The 23,924-nt window shown below is 36.8% G+C and overlaps 1 protein-coding gene across 15 annotated transcripts in view; it reads left to right on the top strand.

Moving 5' to 3' along the window:
• Positions 1–23,924, top strand: part of DLG1 (discs large MAGUK scaffold protein 1) — a 162,005-nt gene that overhangs the window by 118,711 nt on the left and 19,370 nt on the right. For all 15 annotated transcript variants that reach the window (XM_054207240.1, XM_054207241.1, XM_054207237.1 and 12 more), the window contains 6 exons: positions 1,204–1,330; positions 3,511–3,667; positions 4,675–4,777; positions 15,194–15,308; positions 21,838–22,014; positions 22,769–22,838. In XM_054207240.1, coding sequence (XP_054063215.1) covers positions 1,204–1,330; positions 3,511–3,667; positions 4,675–4,777; positions 15,194–15,308; positions 21,838–22,014; positions 22,769–22,838 — 749 coding nt within the window. The remainder of the gene's footprint in view (positions 1–1,203; positions 1,331–3,510; positions 3,668–4,674; positions 4,778–15,193; positions 15,309–21,837; positions 22,015–22,768; positions 22,839–23,924) is intronic.

Below are 23,924 nucleotides of genomic sequence, written 5' to 3'. Positions count from 1 at the left end.
ATCCTCAATGGTCAGGCATCACATCAGATACAGCAAGCAAATAAGAGTCTGGCAGCTTTAATAATGTTGAACTCGTGAAGTGTCCCCACCATCCATGTTTAAGCCTCAAAACTTGAAGCGCCTACACGAGGAAAAAGATTTTTTCAGTTGTAGAATATGCTTCGAAATAGGAGACAGTGGGTATGACTACACCTGGTGAATGGACATTTAAAATTGATGTGCCTAACTTGGAAATATAATGCAACCTTTTAATTATTTATTGGAACAACTGTCCTGGAATTGTAGGATATTTTCCATAAATTGAAATAATTAAGATGTTACATTATTCTAGTGTGTGTGTTGTGGTTCATGTAAAACATCTGCACTTTGTGCACAGGATTCACGGTCTGTTATGCAAGATGGTTAGACTAAATCCTTTTAATACTCCTTTCTAGTTTTAATCAATGAACCTGTGGTTCATTGGTAAGGCAACTGACCCTTGCAGTACCGTTGAAACTTTTTTGCCCTAGCTTGTTTATTCCTCTTGATAAATTAATGCCTCTTACTGTGAAGAGTAGGAGGTGGAATAATCCTGTGTTTGTTTCCTGATGTGTGCTGTTGGCTGAGCACATACTAGCATCCCTACCAGCAGCTGTGCTCTTAAAGAGGGTTTTGTTCCATGTCTAAGAAATGTAACATCCCTCCCTGTTCAGTCCTGTTGATCAGGATGGCCTGGAGTATCCTGGAGATGCTAAGACACTGCATTAAAGCATTGAAAAGAAAGAGGTAGGCAGCTTGACGGTTTTGAAGAAGTGCAACAGGAAAATATATTTTTCACTGTTGCTCCAACATGGTGATTTTAGAAGCTGAAGTTCTTAATTGACTTTGGTCAGGTTAAAAACAACTTTAAAACCACATAAATCTCCAGACTGTCCTCACGGGTTTCAGCTTTCCACAGTGTCTGTTTCTAAAAAAGGTTTTTCTGAGACACAATCAAACTGAAAAATTAGCTCACTGACTTAAAGTGGGAGGGGATTGTGTAATGTGTAGATATGACATAGTGTTTTAGAACTTTGGTATTTATAATGTAGCATTTGAACTGTTACATTTTGGTTTTAGAAGAGGTCACTCCTTATAATACTTTGTTTCAGTTCCTCCATCTTTTTTTCTCATTGCCTTAATGATTTTTTTATTATTATTATTATTTTTCTTCCCTCTTCGAAGCTTATTCTCAGCCAGTGGATAACCATATCGCTCCGTCTGCCTACCTGGGACAATCCTTGCCCCCAGCATCACCAGGGCGCTACTCACCAATTCCCAAGGGAATGCTTGGAGATGATGAGATTACCAGGTAATGAATAACCAAAGCTACGTGTCAAATTAGTTAACCAGGGAAGCTAACAAGATGTGTCTGTGGGCAAAATACTAGTGAATAGTATAATTTATTTCAAGAAATAAATGCAAGTCACTAAAGTCTTAACATTTGTAAACATTGGTGTAAGGAGAAAACTAGGTATATTTTTTTATATATATATATACACACATGTATATGTGCACATACATGATTTATCAGTCCAGGAATAGTATTAAAATCAAAATGCCATCTCAAAGTGCTCCAGGAGTTGACTGGATTGTGGTATGAGCAGACTAGAGATTATTTCTTATTTTAAAGACAGCAATCTCTTTTTTCTTTTTTTTTTTTTTTCTATTTTCACAGGCAAGGGTTTCTTTTGATGGATTAGTAAATCCAGAAAGGCTAGAGAGCTCTTAATCCTTTCCCGTTAACAGACCATTCATTCCCTCACTGATTCAGTAGATTACATTAATCTTTTGTTCATCATCACTGATAAAAGGAAGGTCTTGTAATTTTGTTACCCATCTGTTCTGCAAGTACAAGGATGTTACTCTGCATTTTCAGTATGTTGTTGCTGAATTCTGTGTCACACTGTCATCTCATGTGGATAATGTCACTCAGTTTTTGAGGCAGGGTCTACCCAGTATTGAAACATAAGGCGTATAATAAGTTGGAGAACAAATTTTTTGCGTACTGGAATGTAGGAGACTCTCGGATGTGTCTAAGTCATTATTTTTAACTTAGGGTTAGATGGACGTATAAGGCAAAGTGATTCTGTCCTGCTGATAATGCTGAACTTACAGTTTTGTAGCTTTCCTTTTAAAATTACTCTAAAAGGAGGTTTTTAGATTTCTTCTGAAATGCAAGGGCTATTCAGAGGAGGTTTTAGGTGATTTTCTTTAAATTACCTACCCATCTTCCGCTCCCTTCATCCCAAAGAGAGGTTTAGAAATTTTGAATAATATTTTAAAAGATACTGTGTATCTGTGTTCTCTAACTGCAGCATTTCTGTTAATGGATTAGTGTGATCAGAGCAAGATACATAGGTTTTTAAAATGTCATTTATTTGTAATACAACAGTACTCTGAAAAGATGAATATAACAGTTGATAGGGGGTGAGATTTGAGAATTTGACACTAAGTTGATTTAAGAGCTAGTGCAAAAACGGAGTGATTTCTTTTAAAGATCGAACTACACGATGGTTTTTTGTTCATTTTGGAAAAATGCAGCTTCTTAGTTTATCGTATGAATTAATAAGTAATGTCTCCAAATACTTAAGAATGTCCGTTAATTGTTCTTTAGTGCTCTCTAGTGATTTTTCAAATGCAGTGCACAGTTACTCTGCTTTATTATAAGTGTCTGTTTCTGAAATTATTTATGCTTTCCTTGTACTGAGTCAAGTAGCAGATTAGTAGATTTCTGGAAGGAGTGTTTCTGCATTAGAAGTTGTCTGGCCTTATCTTAGCTTGATCAATATCTCTTCTTTCCTCATCCAAGCTAGGAGGGGATCCTATAGAAAGAATTCAACAACTTGATTTAGAGTTAACTTTTTCAATTGCAGTTACTGCAAATAAATTGCTAATATATTTGAGACTGCCATAAATTCTGATTTTTTTCTTGTTCATAATTCTTTAATTGTTCTTTGCTATATTTATTGTTTGACCAACTGGAGTGAAATTAAAGCCATAAGGACATATTTTTCATTATTGGTGTTTACATTATTATTTGTTCTTTAAGTTTCAGAAAGGGAAAATAGTATTTTGTTGCTTGCTGTTACCATTAGATAGAATAAGACTGTGGGCTATGTTGAGGCTTGGACGATACGGAGAGTGATAAGTAATGACATTTAGTGCTGAAAAGGATTGTTGTATAATAGGAATTTAGAATACATACATACTTATAACCTAACGACAAGGAGGAGGTTTTGTGTTGCCTTTGGAAGGGGAATTGAAAGCATGCAAATAGTAGAAGCTCTTATTTGAAAGTCTAAGCTTTGGGGGGGAGGACCGGGGAGGGGGTGGGAAGGGCATGTGACACTGTTGCCTAAAGAAATGTGTAACTTTTGTTACCTAAATTTTCAACACTACTTCTCTTGGAAAACTTAGCTTTTCTAATTGTTTATTTTACTTTTACTTAGGACTAGTGATAAAGATTTCATATTCCTTTCTTTCATCCAGGGAGCCTAGGAAGGTCGTCCTGCATAGAGGATCAACAGGTCTTGGTTTCAACATTGTTGGAGGAGAAGATGGAGAAGGAATCTTCGTCTCTTTCATCCTTGCAGGAGGGCCAGCTGACCTGAGTGGAGAGCTTAGGAAAGGAGATCGTATAATTTCTGTAGGATTTCTTGCTTCTTTTATTTAAACAAAAACAAAAGCTTTCCCCTCCCTGGATATTAATACCAGTTCATATGATTTATGTGCAAAGAATATCATTAACTGAGATAAACTTGAGACAATGGAACAAATGACAATATACTTCCAAAGTATCTCTGAGGACTTTAGTCTGCCTCAGTTTCTCATCTGTATCCTGATTAAAATAGCACTTTTCCTATCTCAGAGACTTTTTTTTTTTCACTGAAGTCATTAACTTATCTTAGTCTGGTAGCTGAGGGGGTGTGTGTGTGTCTAAATAGACAGAATGCAGGCTTCAGAAATAAGCCTTCTAATGAGATGGAGACACTTGTCAGTAGTGTCTAAAATTGAGTGCTTTACTTCCTGGAGTAACTGCTAAACTTCCCATTAGTCTTAAATAGATCCATCTCGTACCTGTCTAAGGGCTTTTTCTGTATTAGTTCTTGAAGGTCATAAAGATTTTGTATATTTCTTTGGGAAATGAATTAATTTATGTTGCATCATTTCTTTGCACCATTACATTGTAATTTGGTAGTTATTTAAGAGGAAAAAATAATGTGGGTTCTGCTGTTATTAAAATGCTGATGTTAAAGTGTATCTTTATTTTAGTTTGAACTATGAAAAATGCTTTTTATCTAAAACATGATACACACATTTCTGCTTTGTTTTTTTCTGACACTGTTTTTCAATCTGCTTCATTGAAAACAAGGCTAGACCATTTCATGCAGGGTGTGGTCTGTTGCTGGATGTTAAACACAATGGTCTGTAGGCACACTTTGGCTAAGGAGGTCCCTGAAGCCCTGTTGCAGAAAAGTGAGGTGAACCATCACAGAAAGTAACATCCTCTGTGTCTCCTTAAAAAGAAAGAAAAAGGTCTTAAAAAAGAAGAAATGAAAACTAGTTTGTGTCCAGTTAATTTTTATTTTTGTGAGTCTGTTCTGTGATGATAAGCATTTATTTTGATGAAGAGCTTTTTGGTATTATTTGTAGGTGAACGGAGTAGATCTCAAAGCAGCCACCCATGAACAGGCAGCAGCAGCTCTGAAGAACGCAGGCCAAGCTGTAACTATCGTAGCTCAGTACCGTCCAGAAGGTAAGGGTTGCCTTGTGTATTCAAGCTCAGTTCTACAATTTGAAACTTAAAGAAAGATAATCTACAATGTCCTCCAGCCCCATCTAACCCCTCTTTTGAGCAGAGGAGAACCAAATAATGTAATAAGTGTTGACGTGTACCTGTTAGCATAATTGCGAATGACCAGATAGGAATATGTGCAAGTGTTGGCGCTACAGCTTGATATGTTTCTTGCTCTGATCATATTGATAATTTTGATTGTTAACATGTCATAACATGAAATTTAAGCCAGTAGATACAGAACTTGCTAGAAATATCATGTTGTTACTTTTGTATTTCACAGTTCTCTTTGCTCTTTAATGTGGTGGTTTTATTTTCCGTAGTGGTAGGAGGATAAAAGACTTAATTCCTTCTGTGTTGTGTTGATTCAGCTGACCTATGGAGACTATTAAGTTTTCATTCCTCTGTTTTATAGTGAGCTGGTATTTCTGTTTCTCCAGCAATTTCTTCTGGTCCAGATTAGGCGGCAGCTGATGCACACATCCTTGTGTGTTCTGCAGAAGCAAAATAATACTGCCTCATCACAATACACATTTGTTGTCCTCTTGTATTTCTGCAGCACGTTTCAAATGCCTTTGTCTATTTGAGACTTTAAAAATTCAATAGTCTAAAATTATGTGCTTACCTTTATATATATTGTTTTTAAACCCATATATTACTGTTTATATAAGAAGTCATTTTTGGTGTCTTATTATGAACTGTGATGATCAACAGCTTTCTCCGATTCTGATAAATTGGATGGCCCATCACTAAATCTTGCTTGCAGTGACTTGTCTGGTTAAACCTTTCCTTTAACAGTACTGGCAAGGGGTAAGTTTAGGTGTTTATCAGGACTTGTCATTGAGCAGGACTGCTGCCTTCATCTAAAATTGTTCGGTAGCTGATTGCAGCACACTTTTCTTCATTCTTTTTTCTTTTTTTCTGTCATGTTTCTCTTATCGTGTCCTCCCCAAGTCTTTGAAACATTAGCTTTCACGTCCCCCTCCACCCACATCAACATCATGTATCTCCACTGACCCAGGAACTCTGCCAGTAATAAGGCCAACTGATTTGTTTGTGTCTGGTTCATGGTCAAATCCCTGCAGCCAGCCCATGTTGTCAATGCCTGTATTGTCTTGAGAGGGTGTGCATCACGTTCACATGTTCAATCTGTAGACTGCTCTGTTCCAGGATTTGTTTTCTAGGAGTCCTTTCCCCTTGCCAAAAGAGGTATCCAGACTTCGTGCAAAAATAGCAGTTTTTCTTTCTTCCCTTTCTGGGATTCAGGCTTTAAAAACAAAAGAATCCCTTCATACTCTGAAAGTCAGAACTCTTTCCCTTTTATAATAAGAGAAATGAGCATTTTGGATGGTTCTTGCTCTTTCTGCATTGGAAATAACAGCTTTCTTCATTACCGCTTGTCCAAACAGATAATGTACTTTCTTTAAACATGTATTGAGGTGCTTGACTGACTGATGGGATTTTGAGTCATTGCACAGAGATTTGCTCAGAGCAACATACGCTGCCTCTTACAAATTTCTCAACGACTGTCACTCGAAGACTTCAAACCTAGAGCTGTACTCGTTCCTTCATGATTACTGAAGCATTCAGAACAAAGACTGCATGCAGTTGAGCTGTATTAAGAGTGCAGTTCTCAAAGAGTTTATAGGGCCCATTTGACAGGATGCATGTGGGAGATGTTACTTGAATTATGCTAGATTATGGGCAGACATCTGACACATTATTTAAAGAAAGGATTTTTTTTTTTAAATATGTTTGGTCTGCATGGCTGTCTGCCTTTCTGAAATAGTGCTTAAAATCTCCATTTGGAGTGAAGATGTTGGAAGCATGTTAGGGTTTACTCTACTCTTTTGAAGTATGCCATGAAGGAAAAGTGTAACTAGGAGATTGAGATCCATCGTGGTTTCGAGACGAAGTATGAATTGACACATGGCCAGCCTGCCTCAGAGAGGTCTAGTTACTGATGTCTGAGTCTGGTTGACATCTCTGCTTGCCTTTTTCTTACTCCTCGTAAAAAGAGATTGCATGGAACTCCAGCTGTCAGCTTCTTTCAGGTCTGGTGTGGGAGGTAAGTTGGATCAGATACGCACTGTTCATATCTTAGAGATTAGCAAAGAGAATATTCCCTTAAAGGTTATTGTTTGTTTATTATCGTAGGAAAGCAGGCTATTTGAGATTTGACTTTCCAAAAAGAAAATATCATCCATGTGATTAAGTGTACTTGATAAGTGTTTATATGTTCTTTGATCATTTTCAGCTTTCCTAAATTATAGCTGTGGGTACTCTTCCCCTCACTTATTTAAATTGGGGAAAAAATATGAAACATATCTATAAAATCATCTCTGCTTTTTGTTTGTGCCATTGAAAAAAAGGTTAACAAGTATTAAAATGAAGAGTTCATAAAATTATCGTTCATCATTGACGTTTCTCAAATATGTTCATAAAAATGAAAAGCATCAGTTGTAACTGCTTGTATTGCATATGTATTTTATTTATATTTATAAATCCAGCAGGATTTTGTAAAAGATGCTGACAGCTAGGACAGATCAAGGTGATTTTAGACATCCATCAGGGCTCATTATAACTGGGTAAATAGATTCCGTGTGATAGGAGCAGTTGGAAGACACTTGGGACCAGCTCACTTCACTCCTTGTAATTGTATATGACAGTTTGTATGTTCATAGATGTGGTGGGGAATGCTAATTTGTGTTTTTACATCCTACCACACTAGCTGTATCAGAAATTGTCCATTTGTCTTTCTGCTCAGATTTCTGGGAAAAGAGGATTTTTGCAAGCAGTTCTGTCATGGAAAAGCCTGAGTAGGCTGTAGAAAAATTAATTTTTGGAAAACCCCTATCATGGAATGGGTTGAAGTTTTCGTATCTGTCTCTTCAAAACCAGTTAGACAACATGGTTTATCAAACACTAGTTGGTGGACTTGGCGTAGGATAATGTGGCTGACTGATACTGCTGCTGTTGTATCCAGGCTCAAATTACATAACTGCTGACTTTTTTTCCCTTAAATCTCCAAATATTCCTTGGTTATAGGATCGGGTGAAAACAGATGTAATCTTATTCTTAAAAATATCCTTCTGGGCATTCGTTTAGCTTCCAGCAATGTTCAGTAAATTTGACAGATGCCTTAAAAATTTTCCTGTTATACTGAATCAAATTTCAGCAGCTGACCTGTACCCTTTGGGATTGCTAAAAGCCAAATGGGAATGTGAAGGTATTCTCCTGTTTACAAAAGTGACTCACGCATCAGGCACCACTTCTGTACTACCACGATTGTAGTCAATTGACTTCTGCTTGCTCCTTGTAGATTCCATGCTGTATCTTGCAACTTACCTAGGAGCTATTGTAAACCGTTGACTCACCTGTTGGGTTGTACTTGTACATACTATTGTGGTACAAACACACACACACACATGTGTGGTCAGGATGTCACTCTCATTTTTCTCTTTAGTTGGAAGCTTTTCCTTAGTCCCCCAGTTGTACTACATATTTCTATCTCCTTTCTAGGCATCATTGATGAATAAAAAGGGATTTTGCTTTACTGTGAGCTCCACTGGAAACAAAATACCATGACCTGCATCGATTTCAAAGAAAGTGATGTTGCTCCAGTACCCAAACACATTTTGATGAGCCATTTTCATTCACAGAGGTTTCTGAGCCTTTTCATGTTCCTGTTGCTCCCTGGCTCTGCAGAGACACTTCAGTGCCACAGTGTCGTCTGCCTTCTTTGGGTTTTCTGCAGATGTAAGGTGGCAAGGAAAAAAAATGCGATATTAGTGTGGAAGAATGAGAGGAAGCTCTAGGCAATTTGGATATATGTGTATGTCCTGGGACTGGGGATTCAGAGGTAGTCAGAATTATGACCATGCTACTTATCAGGGACACAGGATCATGGGATTCTCAGTGCTTGAAGGGAACGTAGTCAGGAGAAGAGCAGCAAGGGGGAAGTATAGGACTTTTACAGCCCTTGGAGGGCTCTCCACTCATTTCATTGACACTTCCATTTTTACGTCTATTCAGATGAAATGGTCATCTGAAACATTCTTACTTGTTTTGAGGATGACATAATAGTAGTGTTGCCTCAAAATTCAGAATTTCTGGAAGGTTAGATTTTGTTATTCTGAAAATGTAGAACCTGGCATTAGGCTATGGTAACTGTATTATAGCTTGACTGCAGGTAAGTGTTTAAAAACAAGAAAAATAGCCAAAGAAATGCATTAAAAATATGAAAAATATATTTGGTTGAAGTGGAATAGAAAATAATTTTGTGGATTAAACTTTTTTTTGTAGTTACATGCTACTAAATCAGAACTGGGCAATTAAGTATAGGTATAACTGTAATTCCATACACATTAACTGTGAAGCCTGCTTTTGGAGGGCCTTGAAAAAGCAAGCAGGCAAAGTGGCATCAGCAGTCGTTCACTGGTCACCTGATTCTTTCCCCAAAACAGGGACAAAATTCAGATAAGCCTGTCGTGACAGAAAAGGGTAGCAGCACTTTCTGTTTCTCAAGGTTCCACCTGACATATAAAAAATAAAATTATAATTTTAGCTAGTACAGCAGTCTTTATTTCATGTGGGTTATCAGCTGCCTGTTATTTAGAATTTAGAATCTGCACTGGTCGTCTCTTTGTAACTCAGCTGATCAGGTCCATCTCTACGTATCCACCTCTTTTCTGAAAGAGTAGTAAGATGGTTAAGTGATCAGATTAGCTCCATGTTCTTAAGCGATTGGGTGGATCAGTGTGAGATTAGGAGAAGGTGGAGCCAAAACATCAAGAGAAGATTTTAAGGTTGCTTAAAACCTCTGCTTCTAAACTTATATTGTTCATACAGAGGGTTAAAACACGTTTTTCTTTCAGCTTTACTAAAGGAAATAAGTGATTTCCTGTTGATTTATAGTTCAATCAAAACTCCTCATACGTTGTTAGCCAGATTTTTAGGTGGATTTTCATGTATTTGGTTTTGTTCTGAATGAATGTATTAATCTACTGAAGACAAGACCCAAGTAAGACAACTTTGTATTTTTCATTCTCTCTTGTCTTTAAAACAAGTGAATCAAAAGGAAAACAAGCAGGCAAACAAACAAAACAACGGGGGGCAGGGGGAAAGCTTTGTTAGAGCTCACCTTTCAATGGCCAGTATTTGACAAACTTTTCTGTTTGTAATACGTCATCTATGTACTGTTTTCTGGTGGAATTTAAAACAGAATACATAAGCTCTGGGAAATGGTAGCACTTCCGTGTGTGTAAGCTAAGATTATTTTCTGAGCATTTGTCTTGAAATATATTGTAAAAGTCCAGCTGGAGTAGCACAAAAGCAATAATGCTTTTGCAAAACTTAGCTTTCAGTATTTGTTTTGTATGTGGAGGATGAGCTTCTCTTGCTTTGTAGCTGAGAACATGGATTGTCTTAACCAAAGGTGGTTTAAAGATCAGTACATCCCAACTTGATAAAATGAAAAATTCTTTTAAAAAAAATAAAAATAAATGTTTACCCTGTTTTGGGGTCTCCAGTCTTCCAAACTTCTTCCTGCTTGTTGTGTGCCTGGTTCTACTCATTTGCAAGTAATCGGATTAGTCAATTAAAGTACCTTTAAAATCAGGCCTATTAAGATTAGAAGGGTTCTGCTATATATAGTCCTCATAGACGCTATAAGGCGGCTTACACATGTTTTAATCCTTTAAAACCTCGCTCCTGCTCTTTAATATAATAGATAAAATGGTTTGTCTTCCTTGAAGAATAATTCAGCCATTTACAAGTTGTGAATATGTGGTAAACCTTCCACAACATTTATGTCAGCAGTGGCTGGACCTAGTCTCTGTGTTTTGCAGGCTCTGCAGGAGGTGTTCTTAACTAAATACAAATGCAATTTTTCTGATCTGTTTTGAAATTCCATGGCCTAGTCTTTCGAGCGATTAACGTGGTACAAGCTCATTACACATTAGAGTGCATGAAAGCCACCAATAGCATGTGGAATACATTGTGGTCTCTCTCGGGTCATGTTAATATAAAATGACAAGCATTGAAGCAAAGTAATATCTCCTCAGAAATGATTTATGATGTTGTGGTCCATACATTTTAATAAGTAATCTCTTTGCTAATGTTTTTGAGTGCTTGTGCTCAACATGCTGTATTCCGCAATCTCCTCTACTAACTGAAGCTTATACTACAGTCTGTATCAAGAAAAGATGTGCAAAACATGAATTTATCAAATCCCAGTATAGATAATCAAGGGATGGTAGTAGTACGTGACTAAACTCATAAATACAACTTCAGTCAGCTGCGTGCTGTGGCCGTCCTGCCTCACAAGCATAGAATGGAAAACAAATAGGAGGTCAGTACAAGATCAGTCCAGTGGTGGCTGTTCTAACTTACTACCAGGCTCCATTTCTCAGTTTGGAGGCACCGTGAAAAGGAAAATTGAATACTTTGAAGTGGAGAAAAGAATATAAATCAGTAGTTATATAAAATTGTTAACACAAGAGTCCTGCTTTGACAGATCCAATGGGTCCTGCGAAAGGAGGGCTTTCCACAGACAGATGGGAAGAGGGAAGCAAGGGGCATTCTTTTATAATTAAAGTGAACTTTTTCAGCTCTTCATGGGTTCAGTATATGTAAGAATCTCTGCTTCTCAGTGCTGTGCTGCCATCTGTTCCCTGTGCACACACCCATGCTTCCGTGAGTTGCTTTTTCTTCTGTACTGCTTGCTGAATTTTCCATCCCTTGTTGCAGTCTTCTGTCCTTTTGCCTCATTTGCTAGAATGTGCATTGCAGACCAAATAAATTTTCATTGCAGATTCTTTTTTTCTCTTCCACTACCCATATAGACTATTCACCATGTATCTCTGTTTATTACTGTCCTCTTGTTTCCTACCAGATAGGCAGTCCAGGAGAGTTTCACTGCTCAGACCCTTTCTCGAAGTTGTGATTTCCGTTAAAGTAAACGTTACAGTTTTCTAGGTAAAGTCATTGTAGGAGCTCAGGAGCAGAGGAATCTTCCAGGATCTAATCTCGCCCCTCTCACTCCTTGCCCCCCTCCTCTCGCCCCTGTTCCTATTCCTTTTTCTTCGTTGCTGTGCAATACTTGCAGACATGAAATAGAGCAGATTTATTCTAGTTTTGCACCATCTGCTTTATCCAGTATAATTTTGAAGTTTAAACTTGAGCCCAGATGTATCTATCCAATGTTCTTAACAACTGATTACGTGTAAACCAGAGTAGGCTTTGGGTTTTTTTTTTTTCCTTTGGTGGCGGTAGTGATGTGCTCTTGGATAAATGCCATGAATTGAAGCAGCAGATGCTTGCGCTTCTTAAAGCTCTATATTATCGTGGCAGGTGCTACTCCTTCCCTGCCCCTAAACTTATTGGAAACTTTGAGAAAATTCTAGCCAAGAAGAGATACGGTTATTCTTATGTTCTTATTTTATTGCATTTCGTGTTAGTCTTGCTGCCTGTTACCCCTCAAAGTGCTGAAGATAGTTGATATCCAACTCTTCTTAATCATAGAGATAGAAATATAACCTCTTCTAGACAGATTAGCAGAGCTTGCACTTTGCTGTGTAACGCTGAAGTTGAACCAAGCCTAATTAGTCAACAGGGGATGGGTGCTGATCCTTTGGGTACCAAACTGATACTGTTTTACTGATGCTATCAAGAGTCCTGCTGTTGTCTAATTTTCTGTCCCCAGCATTTGTTTCAGTACCACTGTATCTACCACCAAGCTTTCTTTTTTCAAGAACTAAAATCCCGTGTACTTTTCAGCTCCAAACCCAATGATGTTGAGATTTCTATCCATCCTATTCCTCACAAAACCTTCTGTAAGAGGCATGTAACTCAAATTTTTAGCTTGTTTGACACCAAAGGAGCTCACCACATTCCATCTGCGCAGCTTTTCCTCAATATGGCATCTCTTAGCACCCCTTCTTTTTGAACACAGAATCTTCTCAGTCCCAGCCTGTTACTTTCCTTTTTTGCTTTATTGGTATGGCAGGAGCCTCCATGTAGCAAATATTCTCCTTCTTACTCCTACAGATGTCCCTGTCACTCATTCAGGACTTACTTCCCAGTTCTGATGAGAAAAACTAAATTACTCCAGAAAACTGCAAGACCTGAAGATGATACATAAGATAGAGTTAAGCGATAGTGAGGAATAACTGCCTCCCCTGTTAACTCTCTTACGTACTACATGCTATATAGGAGGAAATCTGATTCTTCCAGAAGATGACACGATACTTTCTTAACAGAAATTTGTAGTCTTTTCCAGTAGTTATTGCAAAGAACTGCGGATATTTTTAGTACTGAACAGGCTGTAGCACAAGAAAATGCTTGGATTATCTGGTCTTTTCCATGCGTACTTTCCTTTCTCACAGGGGGCATAAAAAAAAATATCTCTTATGTCAGAAATCTCAGCTACCATTCTTGTAGTATGTTTGAAGTTTAAAACTTTAATCTTCCAAAATACCCAAGAAACAGGTGAGAGGCTTAAAAGATAATTTCTTAGGTATAAATGAGCAAAATGAGGTGACTTAACCAAAGCCATGCAGTGCGGTAGTAGCACAGCAGGAGTAGACTATTCTGTCTCTGCATCTGGGCCCTTCCCCTAAGGGGTACTGTGTTCTGAAAAATGTCGTTTTCTCACATTCCTGTTAGGCTACCTACCATCCTGTCATCTTAAATTCTTTTGCTATTAGTGATAGCACCGGTAGTGGTGGAAATAATGTTTTTTGTTTCTCTTGTCAAATGAGAGATCGGTCTGATTTAGTGCTGGTAAATTATTTGATCTGGACTTCACTTGTAAAAAGGCTCTTTACACAGTTTTAAAAACTAATGTAGTATCTTAAAAACTACTTGCTTTTGGTTTTAAAGGATAAAAGTCTGTGTTATTTAAGAGACTGTTCATATTGTTGTAATCTGGATAGAGTTAATTATAGTTGCTAATTGCTAGAGCATCAGATTGATAGTTACCTTGATGAATGAAATGATATACCAGAAAACTGGTTCACAGAATATTCTACTGTAATTAAATATTTTTTAATTCTTCTCTGGTTAGTCTGTGTAAGCACTGGTGCTCGCTCTCTGAGTGTGTGGGGAGAAAGTGCCACAGAATGGAATATGATAAATAATTCACAGTATATAGGTGACTGTTGAAGGAACCTTAGTTTAGAGATTTCCTCAAGATTTTTGCATTTTAGTGCCCTCTTTATCATTCTTACATTTCCTGAGTAAAGTTGATGCCTGCAGGGAATAAGGGTGCAGCTGGGAAGAGCACCACATTACCCAGTTGAGCAGCTCCTTGCTGCACACACCCGGGCTCTCCCAGTGTTGACTTGTTATAATCTGGCACCACGTGGTCTCCTGGCGAAGGTGGCGGCTGCAGGACGCTTCCTTTAACTAGAAAGGTTTTACAAGTGGATCTGTTGATCCTGAAGTCCAAACTATTCAACTGAAGGAAAAACTTACTTGTTTTGAGTTCATGTTTTATGCTGACAGCATGTAAGTACCTCACTTCAGGAAATGTTTGTCCTGAAGAAGCTATTACTATTTTATTGCCTGCCTTTGTAGCTAAAATCAAATGCATTTAGCTTAGTTTTATTAGTACACAGTGCTGCTTAAGAACACAATCTGTTTTTCCAAGATTAACATTGTACATAATTCTACAGAGGGAGTTTGAATCTCTAATGCCATTTACAAGTGGATCGAGATTCATGCCAGAATTCTGGATTTTTTTTCCTTTCCTGAGCTCCCATGGGAACATTGTTTAATTCAGAAAATGTTTTTCATGTTTCCCACTGCGTAGTACCAAATTCTTTATCTAATTCAAGTCCAGTAATTTTAAAGTGTCTGTTCAATAGTATTATTTCAGACACGTTTAATTCCCGTTTCTTAACATTTACAAGGTAATATAAATAGTTCTTGATTATAAACTTGTATTTCAGATGTATGTTCTGAAGTTTTCTTTTTGTTATGGGTTAAAACTTACATGTATCAGGCTTTTTTATTACTATAAAAATTATAATTGTTAGCAGAAATGCTTGTTTTCGTTAGGAAAAAAAAAGTTACTGTGAACTACAGATCAAAACCATGAAATTATTAAGTAAATGGATGTGTGTTTCTGTTTATTCGCTTTGCCTAATCAAAATTATTTTAAATTTTATTTCAAATAATATTGATAATTGTAAAACCTCACATAGACTTTAAGTGCAAAACATGGTGCTTAATGTTGGGGTTTAAGAGGTTTTTTTTCTTGTACTTAAAAAAGCTGTAACAACTGCTTATTGTCTGAGATTTTCAACGTTTTTGTGAGTAATTTAATTGCTAAAGTTCAGAGGAAATTAATTGCCATGCCTCTCTTTCTTACAGAATACAGTCGTTTTGAAGCTAAAATACATGATTTACGGGAACAGATGATGAACAGTAGCATTAGCTCAGGATCAGGATCTTTGCGAACCAGCCAGAAGAGATCCCTATATGTCAGGTAATCAGCTTTTTCACGATATTGCTAGTGTGTTTTTCTGATTTTTCTGTAGCCATAGTATTTTTGTATTTGCATTTTTATACAATCATTTACTCACTGTTGAACTTAATAAATGGATATTTGTATGAAAAATATATTAAAAATAAAGCTTAATTTAGATCAATTAATATAATATATCTGAAAAAGAAGTACTAGCCCTGAGAACCCTGTATGAACTTTGAAGAGGGGTGCTATTACTTGCTTTTTGTCCTGCCTCTCAAAGGGATGATAATCCATCAGCAAAAACATATTTATTCTTTAAGTCAGTGTGTGTGAAGTCTTAACGTGGTTAATTCAGTTCCTGTTTTTGTGACAGTAGTCTTCATATTCTGCCTTATTCAGTTCTTGAGTTCAAATTGTAGTCTCCCTTTAGTCTCCCTCACTTAAGATGGAAATCCGTCAAAGCTTATTTCCTTCACCTTACTTTAGTTGTATTCTCAGGTTGTATTAAGAAATCTTATTTCTATATCCAACAGCACTTTGTTATAGAATGTTTTCCATGGTAACCAAGAGAGCAAATGCATCAAAGTAAATGAACTGAATCTTCTTCATTAATTTAGTCACATAGAAGTAAACATAAAGGAGGTAGAAAGAAGTGGAAATATAAAAGAGCGTGAAGCAGTTAAGAAAATAGGTGGTTTCCCTGGGAAATTGTGGCAATTTGCAGCTCATTAATATGCCAACTAATTCCTACATCAGTTAACTTATACTGATAAAGCATAACGTTTCAAGAATGGAATGTGGGTAAAAGGATTGCATTTTTTAAAATAAATTGATTTTTGAGTTCCCTGAACCATCGCATCTCCGGATTGAATAAGGGCCAGCAGTAGCCTCTTGTTAGGGACCAGAACATTTTAGTAGAGCAGGTAAGAAAGACTTCAGTCGTGCTGGTGCTTGGGTTAAACTTGGTTTAAAATGTTGTAAGACCTCGCTGGTTTACCTGCTAAAATCCTAGGCTCGGAGGCTATTGACTTTTCCCATCTGAAGCCGATACTGTTTTGTTCATGGTGCTGTATGTATTGAGCTATGGGACAGGAAGCAAGTCTTACACAAGGCGGTTACCTGAGTAATTGCATCTGGGCTCAGAAAAGTCTCAGTCCTTTGCAACCTATTTCTGAAGGCTTTGAAACAAGTGTAGCAAATTACTCATTGAGGGCTTCTGTTCAGATTGTGTAACATGTAGCCCTTACATTTTGACCTATTATTTTAGTAAATTTATCTGGATCGTGTTTTTGCAGTACTCATCTTGTTCTTTTCTTTTGTACTTTGTCTGCCTTAAATATTTTTGGGAGTCAAAATTTAAATCTCTACAGATAAATGCCTTAAACACTAAGGATAAGTGCTTTATATCACAGTTACCCGTGTCTTAGAATTTCCACAGGTGGGTGTACATATGGATATTGTGGTGAGATCATCTTCCTTTCCATAAACCCAAGATTTATTGCTTTAGCCCTTATTGTATAACTAAGCCTAAACAATTCTAAATGCTTTCATTTTTCTTGGTTAGCTATAGCCTGATTAGGTTCTAAACAACTTATGCTCATGTTCACGTGTTTGTCTGGTATTTTGAACCACTGACAAGCATTTTGTGGTTGTGTAGCTTTTATTCCATCGATGGAAGTTGTTATCTGTAAATGATTGAGGTTAAGCTTTTGACCCTGCCAGCTGCAGAAAATGCAGCCTTCTCCGGGTTGTTGGCAGAAACCTCATGGAGACTGGCGATTCCCTTTCCAAGGAAGGTTTTTGAGACTCGGTCATCAGCTTTGTTACAAGTCAGAACAAAAATGCAAAAAATTCCTCAGGAAAAGTACTTTTCCACCCACATCTCTTACCAGAGGGTGCCGCTGGGGCTTTTGAGATCTCTTGTCGTCGCACCAAAAGATGCCAAAGACTGGTAGGCAGCTTGTTATACACAGGATGGGTTCACATCTGTTCTGTCTGGTTTCTGATGTAATTTTGACCTCCCTGAAATAAGTTTTATGAATCCGTTCACATATTGCTAGATACTGACAGGACATGTTAGTTTTCCAGCTCATTCCTTATTCTGAGTTTCTCTGGTATGATCATTCTGTGCTTTTAATTGTATCAATTCAAAGCCAAAATTAGTAACTGACGCTATCTTCTTTCTCTAATATTTGTTTTTGGATATGCCTCGAGGGATTCCAGTAATGCTGAATTGGATGGTAAATCCAACAGTAAAATGTTTATAGGTATTCGACCGCAATTGTGGAAAACCTATCAAATAAAAATACTCTAAAAGGAATGATCTCTGGTGATTTCTCAAAATCATGTTAACAAAATAGCAAATAAAATCAGATAGGTCATTGTGTCCCTGTAACTGAAACTAGGTATCTTTATGACTAGTCTGCCTGTAAACTGCGTTTTGGGCGTGTGCTGTAATACTAAGGAAAAGACAGTTGTGTTTGCTTGAAAATACAATTTGAAGTACAACGGCAGATTTTTCTTCTTAATTGTATGTATATCAGTATATGATGAATAGCAATATAACAAACAGTCCTTGGAGGACAATACAAATATAGCAATTCAGCAGCAGCTAACTCATCATTTGCGCATCTAATTCTCTCTCTTTCTTCCCCCCGACTAATTAAGATGTGCTGATTTAATGGTCTTATTTTTGCTTTGTATTTCTTTTGATCTTTATTATAAGAGGAGGGAGATTATCTCATACAATGTTTATATTTTTGCATCTGAACTATATCTATACGCTCTTCTCCTTCATCTGCAGCTTCAAAAACCGTGTGAAAAAGTGAGTTACTTTCATGGTATGAAGTTTCTGTGATAACACGTTGAAAGGGGATAAATTTGTTCCATGTTTTATCTCATCTTGAATGCCAAATCTGAGTCTGTGCAATGTGTGCAGAATTCAAAATTGAAAATTACTCTTACCTTTGTGCGTTTTTCTGACCAGCATGATACGTCACAAATTCAAACATTGGTGCTGATTTCTCCTTGAATCAGAGCAGAAAATGATCACATCTCCAAGTGGAAGAAACTTTGCAGTTTTGAAATCATTAGGAAATTTTAAGTAAATCCATTGAAAAATAAGATTTGGCATTAGAACCAGGCCTGAAAAGTGTACTTGCCTGCAGGAGGAGCTGAATTGGGCATCCCTATGTTATTCTGGTAGTTAAACATCTAGTTTCAAACAGCTTCCCCAAATACTCAGGGAGAAAAAGAGAACCTCCTTTATGAGCTGACCTTCATTCATTCTGAAGTGGTGAGATTAATTCGTGTTTCATGAAATTAGACATAGAGATGCTTTTGCTGCAGGAATTCTTGATTGCTTTCTTCAACGAGAATTCCCTAAAAGAATTAAAAATTGATAACAGCCTATGATATTGAAAGTAATGAGTGTGGCCAGGCAAAAAGACATTCTGGAAAATCTGGCTCTCAAAACAGACATTAAATTTTTGTCTTTGAGGCACAAACACTCATGAAACATGCAAGTTAACTTCAGTTTCTGTAGACTTCTAAGTGAAGTAACCAAGCTTTTCTAGTGCTGTTCAGTTGCTGAGTAACACAAGGCGAAATAAAAGGGAGGACTCGGTGCTTTCTCTGTAAAATAACTTTTAGGACTTCTCATTTAAATAGAATAAATATCATGGGACTGCGTTCAAAGCAGTAGTTGATCAGGAATACCAAATTTATTTTCAGTGGGTTTGTGCTTCTAACTTACAATAAATAAATGTATACATGCTGTTGTTAATCTGTAGTAAAAGTCTCCATACAAGGAGTTAATAAAAGAGATTTATTTTTTTTTTTTAAATACATATACCAGTCTGGAGATAAACATTATCTTTACAGTGAAATGAGTTCTAGTTTGATGACTTACCAGGCACCCAGGAAAAGCCACGTTAGTCAGTTGGAATCGAAAGAGTTTTTTGTTAATTTTGCTTGCTTTTAGGCTCATTTATTTGATAGTTATCAGTTCCTGGTGTTCCTATAAATTTTAGCTGCATAGTTTTGTCACTACTGTGTGACACCGTAATTCATCTTCTCTATCTTTATCAGCTTTGACTTTTTTCCCCAATAAAATTATTTTTCCTGAAGTGACCTCACCAGAGGAAAAGTATTTGATGAAACTGCCTTTCATTGTGCAAAAGCTAGTCAGCGTTACCACTTATGATTCTACGATTTATCTGGTTTGAAGAGCACATGTTGATAATATGCTTTTATACATTTGTGCTGCCATTTCACTCGTGTATTTTATTTTTTTTCTTATGCAGTCGACACACATTTTAATGCTGTTAGGCCTGGCTCACTGCTCACGTAATTTTGTATTCAAACTAAAACTTCGAAGTTAAAAGTAATGTTGTAGAAATTGTTACTTGAATGCTAACAAGAATTTTCAGGAAATAAATTTCACGATGCATTTAATTAATTCAGTGAAAATGTGCATAACTTGAATCTGCATTAAAAGTACGTAGTGGATTATGTGCAATTTATTTTGAGATATGGAACAGTATTTGTCCAGACTGCTTCTTGAACAAACGTGCAGAATAAATCTGGAGGAATAACTACTAGGTGTGTAATTTTCTCAACTGCAGTATTTAGGCTATTTCAAAGAAAATAAGGGTTCTGATTTTTTGAAAAGAATCAGGATATCTCAACTGTTTTATGGAATTAAATGGAAAGATCTTACAGTGGAGGCTGCACCACTGAAGGAAGGTCATATTTCAACCTCCATGCTCTTTCAAAACTGAAAGCCTAAATTTTATTATATATTTAACAAATTAACAGTATTGCATATCTGAATATAGGTCTTCATATCATGAGAGTGAATATTTCTAAGCCATTTCAAAATGTCTGCCTTGTTCTAGACATTTTAGAAAATGTTTATTAAAACCTTTACCCCTTTATGAAAAGGTTTTGATACCTTTTATGGCCCCAGAAAGGCATAGTGTCTCAACCAACTCTGATTTTGCAGTAGACCTTATGCTAAAGATGAATTAATCTCACAGAAAATGTTGAATTTTTTCCCTGTAAGCAATTTGTCATCGGTTATGAACAAGTACAATTCACACCCAAACAAATATAGTCAGTGCTTTAGAAAGGCAAAATTCACAAAGCTACAGTATGTTTTGGAGCACACAGTTATGACTTATAGGTACTTATATGGGTTAAAAAAATTCGGAGACATTAAAAATCTATCAGAAACAGGTACATAAGACCAGTGTTTCGGATGAAGAAATGAACTGAATTTGGACAAGGAAAAGGACACCATTTTAAATCATCACATTGTGATCTGTTGATGCTTTGTGATGCTCTCAGTATCAAGTCTTTAAATTGAGATAGGGTGTCATTTAAAAAGTGTATCACTGACAAACGTATGAGCTTGCAGATGAAATAAAGTTGAGGATTTTTTGGCATGTGTCATACGCGCACTTCTCACTTTACATAGGCGAGGTTCATACACCTTTTTTCAAATGTAAAATGAGAGTCCTTTATAAGGCATAATCTTAGGAGTATCTTTTACAGTTTGGTAAGAGGCTCCTGTCATCATTCATTTCCACATCTCCACTAAACCCTCGATTCTGCTGGGAGAAACATACTGCAAATCTCTTCAGTTCCTCAGGGAACCGATCCAGATACAAACTGATCCAACAGGGAGAAAATAAATTAATTTTAACCCTGATCAGCTCTGCAGTATGGTGCACCGTGTGCCTTTCCAGACAATTGTGCTTTCATAAGTAAGAAGGGGGAAGGAGTCAGTACAAAGCAGGCATGAATGTGGGGTATGGGTAATAGTGGACTCTAGCAAACCAACCTTGCTGGCAAAGGGAAAGTTAATAAAATTGTACCCACGCAGCTGGTGTTCTGCTATTGCTAGTACCTATTATTTGAAAACAGGCCTACCTTAGAAAAAAGGATGAAGTTCTCTTGAAATGTTTGGGAATTTTCCAAAAGAATGCACATAAGGGCCTTTGTGTTCTGGTCCTGCAGTAGCAAAGTTGTGTTCAGGTCGTATTTCTAAGCTGTTTTTTTTTCCCCTGCAGCCCTATGAGCAGGATATTGACTTTTATTTCAAAGAAAAACAGTATTTTTTATTTACTAAAATAATTCCAATTTATAACTTGATATAAAATAATGTACCTTACAGAACTTCTGACAGCACTGTATGCTTCAAATATTTGCTTACCTTTTTTTATCCTAGGCTGGCATGTAACTTGCCCTGTGCAAAAGACTTACTGTATTGCAGGAAGCATCTTCTGTGGACTTTTAGAAAGAGTTTCACTTTTACAGAGTTTTGCTCTGCATGCAGTTTGTTCTCGTTCATTAAAAGTGTGTGTGGATACTATACTACGTATTCTCTGTATGTGTATGAGAGAGAGGATGTGCGTTCAGCATTCTAGTTTTAAACAACTGTCAGAATGATGCAATCATTTATGAACGACACAGGCAGCTTGCTTCATATTTTGTGCTATTCATACTCTACTTTTCTACGTTCAATTTTTTCTTTTCAATGTAGAGCTCTTTTTGATTATGACAAGACTAAAGATAGCGGCCTTCCAAGTCAAGGACTGAACTTCAAATTTGGCGATATTCTCCATGTCATTAATGCTTCCGATGATGAATGGTGGCAAGCACGGCAGGTAACTCCAGATGGAGAAAGTGATGAAGTTGGAGTTATCCCAAGCAAACGCAGGTATGACGTATTTTATGGACTTGAGATGTCTGCTATTAAAACGTCTGATATGACTAATATGTATGTTGTGTAAGCTTTACTCTGTTGTTAATTCTGTACCACATCATGCACTTGTGTTTTGGTTTTTTAAAAAAAAAATAACCTGGAGTGGGATTCTAACTAACTCTGAGAAGTTTGTTAAATTCCTATTTAGTCTTTTGAGTTGTGTGCTGAAGTCCGTATCTCTGTTCTCACTGTAAGCAAGTTATGGGTTTAATAATATTACAGGTAGGTTTAAAAACATTTCACCATTTATGTATGAAAACACACAAAGTAAATTTTATCTGAATCATGACACTATCATGAATTCTTTCTACCCAAACCCTTTGGTGGCCAGAGTAAATCGAGACAAGGTGTTTGTTGGTATACCAGAGACACAAATAAGAGATGAGGTGGTCTGAGTCTTCATATCCGCTGTTGCTTCATAATTGAGACTGTTCACTTATTCTGTCATGTTTTCTCTTTGCGCCCTCTGAATTTATTGAATCTCTATAATCGCAAAATACTCTGATACCCTCACAGCTCATCACTTGAGAAATAATGCCCTACTTTTCCCATAAAGTCTGCCATTAGCAGGCTTCCATTTTCTGAATGTGTCATCAGCAATAAAAATGTGCTACAAATGGTACATCTATACGCTTATGTTGTAACAAGTAGTAACTTGAAGTTCCGCAGTTTTGCTGATTTACCGTTTTTGTGTATGTTTTTGTGGTAGAGTTGAGAAAAAAGAACGAGCCCGTTTAAAGACAGTGAAATTCAATTCCAAAGCAAGAGGAGATAAAGGGGTGAGTTAATGAAGTGCTGGTTACACCTGGCATTGTGAATGGTAACATTTTTTCAGTGGTTTATGTATGCAGACCCAGTTTCAATTTTTAGTGAAATGATTAAATCCTGTCAGCTAGAAAGAAAATAATTCCGAACACCAAAGCAAACTTCAGCTGCCAAAACACTGCAAGTTGTTTGAAGAATTAGCTTAGATATATATATAATCATTAATAATGTAATAGGAGTTGAAGGCACTAACCAAGTATTGAATAGTGCCATTTATAACAGCACTGCAAGTGCTGTTTATAAAGCAGTTTAGTCCTTTAGTATGGATTGTATTCCTAGAGCCTTGTTTTGGGAATTGGCTTTCTACAAATTGTCAGAAAAAGTGAAATGTTTTTCTCTTTAAGGCTTTTTAATTTCATCTAGCAAACAAGGAAATAAAGTTCAACAGGGTCCCTGTGATGAAAGGGGGTTTTATGATGTGCACGGTTACACAGACAGCATAAAGTAACTTCTTTGTTACAATTATGGATGTAGAAGCTTTAGAGAATTTCTTGCAAGGCCATAGGCCACCAAAAGCTCAAGGCTAGCGCCATTACTGACCAGAATCAGTCTCCAAAGCACAGCTGTTTTTTCTCTCCACCACTCTCTATTGGCGCGAATACTGATCTGGCTGTGCTCAAATCATATAAAATAACCAATGCAAATGAAAAATAACCCAATCCAAAAGAAATCCTGGTTTCAATTTTAGTCAATCGCTTGGTGCAGTTCACTGCATGATGTGCAATCCCTGTCCCAGTACACATGATGGGAATGAGTGGTGAGAAAGCAGGGTAGCTACTTAAGTAGTAATAGGAATGTTTGTAGCTGAAATTATAGCAATTTTATAATGGTAAAGCAGCCAATTCTTTTTTTTCCTTTTTTTTTTTTTTTGAGGGTGAGGCTTTTTTGCAATGTTTTGGTCATTTTGGAATTTGAGAAACAATTTCACAACCTTATAATTTTTACCGGTAGTATATATAACTAGTAATTTCGAGACTTACGCATACGCATTTTAGATCTAAGAGCCTTCTAAAGTAATAATATATTGTCATCTTTTAAAA

Source organism: Rissa tridactyla, chromosome 6 (assembly GCF_028500815.1).
Source record: "Rissa tridactyla isolate bRisTri1 chromosome 6, bRisTri1.patW.cur.20221130, whole genome shotgun sequence".
NCBI lineage: Eukaryota > Metazoa > Chordata > Aves > Charadriiformes > Laridae > Rissa > Rissa tridactyla.
The sequence above is the reverse complement of the archived record's forward strand: the minus strand, read 5'-3'. Positions and strand labels throughout refer to the sequence as shown.